General features: G+C 38.4%; 2 protein-coding genes across 3 annotated transcripts in view; both read left to right on the forward strand.

The window, feature by feature from the left end:
* The window catches only part of LGR4 (leucine rich repeat containing G protein-coupled receptor 4), a 106,153-nt gene extending 101,920 nt beyond the window's left edge, over positions 1-4,233 (forward strand). For both annotated transcript variants that reach the window (XM_017538725.2, XM_017538727.2), the window contains one exon: positions 1,042-4,233. In XM_017538725.2, coding sequence (XP_017394214.1) covers positions 1,042-2,318 — 1,277 coding nt within the window. In that variant the 3' untranslated portion in view covers positions 2,319-4,233. The remainder of the gene's footprint in view (positions 1-1,041) is intronic.
* A 2,119-nt stretch (positions 4,234-6,352) lies between these two features.
* The window catches only part of CCDC34 (coiled-coil domain containing 34), a 31,688-nt gene continuing 28,170 nt past the window's right edge, over positions 6,353-9,870 (forward strand). Inside the window, exon 1 of the mRNA XM_017538729.2 lies at positions 6,353-7,361. Within this exon, the coding sequence (XP_017394218.1) occupies positions 6,916-7,361 (446 nt within the window). The 5' untranslated portion in view covers positions 6,353-6,915. The remainder of the gene's footprint in view (positions 7,362-9,870) is intronic.

Below are 9,870 nucleotides of genomic sequence, written 5' to 3' on the forward strand. Positions count from 1 at the left end.
CAGGATGGTCTCGATCTCTTGACCTCGTGATCCACCCGCCTCGGCCTCCCAAAGTGCTGGGATTACAGGCTTGAGCCACCGCGCCCGGCTCTAATTTTTCAATAAAAGAGTTGTAATTTTTGTCAAAACTAGCATGTCAACTAGTTACTGGAACATACAGTTCAGCAACTGAATGAGTTCTTGCAATGCTAGTTTGTATTATGCAGAATTTTATTGTATGTAGCTTTGTACGAATAGTTAACATCACTGAGGTGTAGTCCTAGCTACATTATCTCACTGAATGGCCTTTGTCAGGTCAATCAAATGCTTCGAAATAATCAGTTTCTCTGGATGAAGTGCGGGTAATTACACCTATCTTAACCTGCTTTATCAGGTTGCTTTTGAAATCCACAAGAAAATGTATAAAAAATATGTGTACATACAAACATATACATACATAATTATAAAGTATATTGGGGCTAGAAAGGAAGAAAAGGGAGCTAATAATTATTGAAGTCTAACTATATATCCAGCAGCCTGCTTAGTTCCTTATGTGTATAATTTCAGTTAAGTTGCACAACCGTATGAAATAGGCATTATTACCCACAAGCGAGAAAATAAATACAGGTTAAAATTTATCCAATTTTAAGTTGCTTTCTCAAGGTAAGAATAGCAAGTTACAACCATCTCATTCCAGACCCTCAGTTTATCAAATACCTCTTATGCCCTAAACATTGTGCTATGTAAATTAGCTTAGGTATAAGAAAAAAATGAAAATTTTCATCTAAATATCACTCTTTATCAAATATTTAATAAAAGAAATATTTTATAGCCTTATCAAATATTTAATAAAAGAAATCAAAGTCCGTTTATTTTTTTTAAATAGCCTAGTCCATGACTAAAATATCTTAGAAGCAGTAACCATTTCAGTTTTGTTCAATTCAAATAGAGAACATATTTAATTAGTCTATATCATTAGTTTTTCTAGCAAGCCATATCATTTTCTAAATTATTTTCTAAGTTATCTTTTATTTCTCTCTCTCTCTCTCTGTTTTGTTTTAGGTGCTTTTAAGCCCTGTGAATATTTACTGGGAAGCTGGATGATTCGTCTTACTGTGTGGTTCATTTTCTTGGTTGCATTATTTTTCAACCTGCTTGTCATTTTAACAACATTTGCATCTTGTACATCACTGCCTTCATCCAAATTGTTTATAGGCTTGATTTCTGTGTCTAACTTATTCATGGGAATCTATACGGGCATCCTAACTTTTCTTGATGCTGTGTCCTGGGGCAGATTCGCTGAATTTGGCATTTGGTGGGAAACTGGCAGTGGCTGCGAAGTAGCTGGGTTTCTTGCAGTTTTCTCCTCAGAAAGTGCCATATTTTTATTAATGCTAGCAACTGTCGAAAGAAGCTTATCTGCAAAAGATGTAATGAAAAATGGGAAAAGCAATCATCTCAAACAGTTCCAGCTTGCTGCCCTTTTGGCTTTCCTAGGTGCTACAATAGCAGGCTGTTTTCACCTTTTCCATAGAGGGGAATATTCTGCATCACCCCTTTGCTTGCCATTTCCTACAGGAGAAACACCATCATTAGGATTCACTGTAACCTTAGTACTGTTAAACTCACTAGCATTTTTATTAATGGCCATTATGTACACTAAGCTGTACTGCAACTTGGAAAAAGAGGACCTCTCAGAAAACTCAGAATCTAGCATGATTAAGCATGTCGCTTGGCTAATCTTCACCAATTGCATCTTTTTCTGCCCTGTTGCATTTTTCTCATTTGCACCATTGATCACTGCAATCTCTATCAGCCCTGAAATAATGAAGTCTGTTACTCTGATATTTTTTCCATTGCCTGCTTGCCTGAATCCAGTCCTGTATGTTTTCTTCAACCCAAAGTTTAAAGAAGACTGGAAGTTACTGAAGCGACGTGTTACCAAGAAAAGTGGATCAGTTTCAGTTTCCATCAGTAGCCAAGGTGGTTGTCTGGAACAGGATTTCTACTACGATTGTGGCATGTACTCACACTTGCAGGGAAACCTGACTATTTGTGACTGCTGCGAATCGTTTCTTTTAACAAAGCCAGTATCATGCAAACATTTGATAAAATCACACAGCTGTCCAGCATTGGCAGTGGCTTCTTGCCAAAGACCTGAGGGTTATTGGTCTGACTGTGGCACACAGTCAGCCCACTCTGATTATGCAGATGAAGAAGATTCCTTTGTCTCAGACAGTTCTGACCAGGTACAGGCCTGTGGACGAGCCTGCTTCTACCAGAGTCGAGGATTCCCTTTGGTGCGCTATGCTTACAATCTACCAAGAGTTAAAGACTGAACTCCTGTGTATGTAACCGTTTCCTCTATCAACCAAAATCAGTGTTTATAGAGTGAACCCTATTCTAATCTTTCATCTGGGAAGCACTTCTGTAATCACTGCCTGGTGTCACTTAGAAGAAGGAGAAGGTGGCAATTTATTTCTCAAATCAGTCATTTTCAAAGGACAGGTGCCTAAATTATAAATTGGTGAAAAATGCAATGTCCAAGCAATGTATGGTCTGTTTGAAACAAATGTATGACTTGAAAAGGATCGGAGGTGTAGTATAGCAATATAATGTTAGGTTTTTCTGATCCATAAAAAGCAAATTTATACCTATTTATGAATTAAGCACAAGATAAAGAACAGCTGTTAATATTTTTAAAAAATATATTTTAAAATGTGATTTTCTATAACTGAAGAAAAAATCTTGCTAATTTTACCTAATGTTTCATCATTAATCTTAGGACAACTTACTGCAGGCCCAAAAAAGGGACTGTCCCAGCTAGAACTGTGAGAATATACATAGGCATTACCTTACTATGTTTTCAGTTGCCATCTTAACATAGGAGAATCATAAATTTTGCTTTGTTGATTTATAAATCTAAAACCTGAAGATGTTTTTAAAACAATATTAACAGCTGTTAGGTTAAAAAAAGTAGCTGGACATTTGTTTTCAGTCATTATACATTGCTTTGGTTCAATCAGTAATTTTTTCTTCAGTGTTTTGTGATTATACTACTAGAAAAAAAGTAAAAGGCTAATTGCTGTGTGAGTTTAATAGATTTGGCTAAACTACTAACTAATGTGGGGGTTTAATAGTATCTGAGGGATTTGGTGGCTCCATGTAATGTTTTCATTAATAAACACTTCCTAATATCATTGGCTCTACTGATATTTTCCAGTTTGTTGGTTTGTCACCTAGTAATAATTTGGATTATATAGAAAGTAAACTGTGGTCAATACTTGCATTTAATTGGAAGAAATGGGGAGTAAGTATGACACAAAGTACTTATGTTTGTTTCTTATTGAGCTGGATTCTCTTGAACCTATGCTATTAAATGGAAACTTCCATATATCTTCCCCATACTATTTTTTTTACAAAAAGCCTATTCAGTAGTTCAGAGGTTGAACTCTGGTTAAACAAGATAATATGTTATTAATAAAAATATAAGAAGAAGGAATTAAAGCTTAGTCCTGTGTCTTTAAAAATTAAAAATTTTACTTGATTCTCATGTATGGTCTTTAGACCTATTACTGTGTGGAGTCTTAAGGTTATAATTGTTCAATATGTTTTTTGAACAATGTGCTAAATCAATAGCAAACCCACTGCCATATTAGTTATTCTGAATATACTAAAAAACATTCAGCTAGATTGCAGTTTAATAATTAAACTGTACATACTGTGCATATAATGAATTTTTATCTTATGTAAATTATTTTTAGAACACAAGTTGGGAAATGTGGCTTCTGTTCATTTCGTTTAAAGCTACCTCCTAAACTATAGTGGCTGCCAGTAGCAGAATGTTAAATTGTGGTTTATATACTTTTTGCATTGTAAATAGTCTTTGTTGTACATTGTCAGTGTAATAAAAACAGAATCTTTGTATATCAAAATCATGTAGTTTGTATAAAATGTGGGAAGGATTTATTTACAGTGTGTTGTAATTTTGTAAGGCCAACTATTTACGAGTTTTAAAAATTGCTATCATATTTGTATATTTACACATCTGATAAATATTAAATCATAACATGGTAAGAAACTCCTAATTAAAAGGTTTTTTTCCCAAAATTCAAATTATTGAAAATTTTTCATTTTATTCATTTTAAAACTAGAATAACAGATACATAAAATGTGTTAATCTTTGTGCTATATATGGTATGAAATACAATATTGTACTCAGTGTTTTGAAATATTAAAGTTTCTAGAAAGCAATCTATTTTGCCTTAATTTAAAAGCAGGTATATTAATGAATTTAGTTTTAACGTAAGCAAATTAAATATTTTTAAGTGGACAGTATTAGAAGAAATGTTGAAAGTAACCACTAGAAAACACTATTTTGATATTTGTTTATAAATATATAAGAACATTTTGCTGAAATTTATAAATAAGGTTTTATCCTGAGTCTGAACCATACTTGTGGAAAACAGATTGTGAAATTTCAGAAAAACCATTGATTCAATCTCTATCTAAAAAGCAAATTATTAAAAAATCTGGATTATATTAAATGCAGGTAATTGCCCAGATGCTTAGAAATACTTCAGTATGCACAATCATTAATCCTCATTTTACAGATGAAAAAACAAAAGGTTTAATGAAATTTAAGTGAATTCCTGAGTCACAGCAAATTAGAACTCAAACCAGAACCCAATGCCTCTTCATTCTAGACATAATTTTGTGTGTCTGTTTGTACTAAACTTTACATATGCTTGAAATTTCCATAACAAAAGTAGAATAGTATAATTATCCCACCTCCCTACCCTTCATCCCATACCTATCGCTGCTTTGACAATTATCTGCAGCAGGTAGTGAACCTTGTTTCATCTTCGTCGCATTCACTAACCTCTTCCAATCCCTCCACCCCTTGAATTATTTTGAAGCATATTCAAGACATCATATTGTTTCATCTGTAAATACTAATGTCTAGGGATAAATTTTTAAAGTTGCATAATATATTGCCATAGGGCTAACGGGTGATGGAATTATTTAAGGAAAAATTACTCTTATACAAGTTTCCAGAGCCAGTGAAACATAACTATCTCAAATATTCCATGAAAGTCAAAGTATTAACTGTATGAAAATATGTCACTCAGTCAATATCCTAAAACTTTAGGGGAGAGACACTCTTTTATACATTTGTACATTTAATATAATTCTACCCATCTTTATTATGACTCCTCAGCTCCAGTAATGAAAAGGCACTGTAAGAAATGAGACCACTGGACTCAATTATGTTCAAACACCAGCATCAGCACCATCTGATTCTGCCTCACAGCCTTGGGGGTCCAGCATTGCTAGTGCATAATGTCACAGTTGGTCATAATGATGACCCTGGCGCATCAAGAAAAGGGTATATTTTGTTTAGGAAAACATTTTAAGGTGACAAAGAAGTATATGACATTTAGATTCCCATACAAAGAGGTTAAAGTGTAAAGTTCTGGAGTTTACACACAATTTTTCATTGTATCTGTCAGATCCTGAGCTTAGAAACTTTGAGAATTAATGAGATAATACGACCCTATGAAGTAATTTTTTCCCCCATTTTCAGAGGAGTAAGTTAGGATTGGAAAACCTATCAAGCACCAGGAAGACCACTGATTCCAGGTCCCTTTCATACTAGTGTTTTCCCACTACAGTTATGTCTGGTTATGTATATGGGAAAATAGCTTCTCAAGCATGTTTATGTTTGAGAAGACCAGGGCCTTTCAATGTTATTGATTCTAGAGATGTTCCAATAAAAGGTTTTAACCAGATATGGCAATATTGAATAACTAGGGTTGAGAACGAAAACTCCATTAGGTCAATTTTATTCCTAGGTCAATTTTATTCCTTGATCAATTTTATTACTCAGTTGGAGTGCTCCAATTTTCTTTCATTTTCATTTTGTTTTCACCGAAATTTTAAACAAAATATTCCATTTAAATAGATTTAACCATGTCATATTTTATTACTTATAGATCTGCCTTCTAAATTGTCTTTGGTTGCTATTACTTCTACCAGAGCTAGCTCTCTTGTATTAAATTTTGCAGATCTAGATTTCATCAAAGGTTTTTGTATCACTCTGGTTACTAAAAAATTTTGTGTGTATGTTAGCCATGGTTAATTTTCATTTATGGCATTTCTACCAGTAATATACATTATGAACTGGGAAAAAGCCCTATTTATTTACAAATGTACACAGTTTTGTCAGCATGAATAAAGCATCGACCTCTCCCTTACTACCTTTATCCCCATTCCAGAGAGGAGAGTGCCCCTAAGATCCCACATAAAATGCATATCACCATATTTACTCAGATGATTTTTTCACCACAAAAGGATGAGGAACTTAAGGACAAGACTTTTAATCATCTATCCCTAGTGCTTTACGCAGACCTTAGCATACGCTAGAGGCTTCAAAGAGGCCAAAAATTCACATGTAGAGACAAATTAGGTCCCTTAGGATGCCAGGCAAACGCAGTGCTACCAAAACACTCAAAGACTGCCCTAACAGTGAGTTCTGGGGTACACCGGTAAACTTGGATCAAGTTCGCTCCCCTCTCCTCAAAATATATCTGCTGTGCTGAAAGAAATCACGACCGATGCTCATAATTCTGACCCTGTTATTATATAGGGTGTAGTTTTGGCTTCTGCTTCTTTTTTCCCTTATTCAGTGACAAGTAACATACTTTATGTAGCCAATGAACCACAACACCACGGCAAACAAGGGACAGGCCCTCAAAGTTGTCGGTAGGGAGCCAGGACCCCGCCAGTGGCGTGGGGAGGCACCGTGCTAAACAAGCCTGCAAACAGCAGGCACCTTCCTGCCACTGAGGAGGAAGGCTGGCCAAGGGAGGCCGGAGCGGAGGAAGCCAAGCTCTGCAGGCCCAAACAAAGCCCTCTCGGCCTCCACGCGTCGCCATGGCAACGCAGGGTATGTGGCGGCCGGGATTGGCCGGGCCGGCGCGCGCAGGGCCTGCTGGGAGAGCGCGTCCCCGCCGCGGCTCCGCCAGTTTAAACTTGGCGGGCCAGATGTGGGCCGCGGGGCGCTGGGGGCCTACTTCTCGCCCTTCCTCCAGCGGTTTCTCTGCTGACTGCAGACCCAGGTCTCGGCCCTCCTCGGGCTCCTTCGCCGTCTCTATGACGGGCGCCCGTGGGCAGGGGCTGGAAGTGGTGCGCTCGCCATCGCCGCCGCTGAGCAGCAGCAATTCCACCAGGTCGCTGTTGTCTCCCCTTGGCCACCAGAGCTTCCTATTTGACGAGGACGACGGTGACGGGGAGGATGAGGAAGACGTGGATGAAGATGTCCTTGATTCAGAAGCCAAAGTGGCGAGCCTGAGAGGAATGGAGTTACAGGGGTGCGCCAGGTAAACCCGAGGCCTCCCGGCCTATTCAGTCCTTTTCAAGATTCCTTAGACTCTCTTAAGCACTCCCTTCTGACACCCTTCTGCCCTCCGCCCCAAAGGCAGAGCAGGCACCTGCAAACTGAGGTGCCGTGTTTTTTTGCACATAAAGAGCCCTGGGCAAATTCTTGCAAATGAGGACAGATTTCTTGTGGCTCTTAATCCTTTTTTTCCTAAGATATGATTGCTGCAGTTTCACTTCCCAGGAAAACGCACATAGTCTCAAACACACAAAACTTTGGTACTATTTCAGGAGTTTTATGAATCTTCAAAAGCCAGATTGTGGATTCCAGAATTCTTTTCCCAAATCTGAACATCAGGATGTGGTTTACTGCACCTTAATATAGTACCTGTGGTTATTCTGAAAACATCTACTGATTGTTAGTGAAGTAGGTTATAGTAAACAGGTCACTTTTTATAACATAAAGTGCCGAGGCACAGAGGTTAGCAATATTAACCTCAGCATGTGGAGACATGGTTGGATAGGATCTGAGCACGCACTTACAGAGGAATGGATGCCATTGTGTCGAAGAATGTTAGGACCAAGGGGGTTATTAAAACTATCTTAATTTGTTTATGTCTACTGTTATTCACTCAGCAAACATTGTGTACCACATATTAGTCTAGGTACTGGGGACCATAAACTAGATACTGGTCTCTACTCTAGTGGAATTGAAGCCTAAATCAATCCACTTATTTTACAGACAATAAAACCATGGCTCAGAATACAAATAAAAAGTGACTCAAAGGCATGCACCTAGTTATTAGCAGACCTGGGCCTACTACAAAGATATATGATCATGTTTTCTTTCCTAAACTGCATGCCTAGTATTGGGAATATAGAAATAGGAGCAAAGGGCCTATCCCTGCAGGAACATTTCTGAGGCAGGCCTAGTAATGCAGGCCCATTCTGGTATACATTCATTACATTTTCTTCAGAAATCATTTACAAGTTTCTGATTGTCAAGCTGTGTAAGGCACAGTACAGGAACTCTAAGAAACACAGGCAGAAGAACCCAGGCCTTGTGTGTAAATAGCAAGATACCCCCTTCAGTACAGGGTGTTCATATACAGCATGAGTGAATGGAATCTGGAACCATGTGAATTAACTCATATGCATGGTTACAGGAGTGAATGAGTTAAGGATGAGAGGTAAAAGTAAGTACATTGGTGGGAATAGAGATCAGAAAGTGTAACCAAGCAAGCCACTCATTCGGGCTGGTTGTAGCAAGAAGAAACAGGCCTATTCTGATCAACCTTCTAGTAGAATTTAATGGTAGAGTTAGGGTTTCAGTAATCTGTTTTCATTTAGGACTTTGTAGGTGTTTTCAGGACTGAGTTGGTCTCAAAGGTATTTAAGGTAAATTTGAAGGCTTTGGGAAATATTTTCTGAGCATAATCAACTGGACTAAGTATTCTGGACACAAGTTAGTGACCTGTGGAATAAATGACCCTCAGAACTACACCTCAGCTATTGAAACCTTGCATTAGTTTCCAAGAGCCAAAGCCCTGACTAAATGGAGCCTGCCAGGGGAGGAGGCAGACATATCTATGTCTCACTTATCCAAAGCCAGAATGAGCTGGTTGCACCACAGGGTTAAGGCTGCCTTCCTTATTACATTTCAGTCCCTCTGAATCAAAAGTAGCTGGGACATGGGTTTGAAAAGAGAATGCTGAAGTTGTCAAGTGTGTGTGGCAAGTGTCAGATGCTTATTAGTTGCTCGGTAAATGTGTGCTGACTGCATGCCCAGTTCCCACTTCCTAAAGAACAGATACATGCAGTGATGATTGCCTAATGCATCATAAACTTAGTACTTCCTTTCAGGAAAGGTAGATTTTTAGAAAACTTCCTTATTCCTTCTCCCTACTATGCTGACCTATATTTAGTGCCCTGGGCAGCTTGGGGGTGACAGGATGAAGAGAGCAGGCAACCTGAGTCATAGCCCCATCATTGTTCTGGGCTACAAGTATCCTCTGTGGAGCAGAGAGCAACCTAGAGCTGTGGGATTTTATGCCTTTTCTCCATCCCTCACCTGCCACAGTGATCTGACTGGCAAAACGAATAGGGTAAGGCTTCTTTGAGCTAGACTCAGGCATCAACTGAACATGATGGATATTACCTCAAGGTATTTTTGGTATAAATAGAGCCATTCGGCCGGGCACGGTGGCTCACACCTGTAATCCCAGCACTTTGGGAGGCCAAGGCAGGTGGATCATGAGGTCGAGATCGAGATCATCCTGGCCAACATGATGAAACCCTGTCTCTACTAAAAATACAAAAATTAGCTAGGTGTGATGGCACACACCTATAGTCCCAACTACTCGGGAGGGTGAGGCAGAAGAATCGCTTGAACCTGGGAGGTGGAGGTTGCAGTGAGCCGAGATTGTGCCACTGCATTCCAGCCTGGAGACAGAGCAAGACTGCATCTCAAAAAAAAAAAAAAAAAAAAAAAAAAAAAAAAGAAAAAAAAAA

The sequence above is a fragment of the Cebus imitator genome, unplaced genomic scaffold, assembly GCF_001604975.1.
Source record: "Cebus imitator isolate Cc_AM_T3 unplaced genomic scaffold, Cebus_imitator-1.0 Scaffold113, whole genome shotgun sequence".
NCBI lineage: Eukaryota > Metazoa > Chordata > Mammalia > Primates > Cebidae > Cebus > Cebus imitator.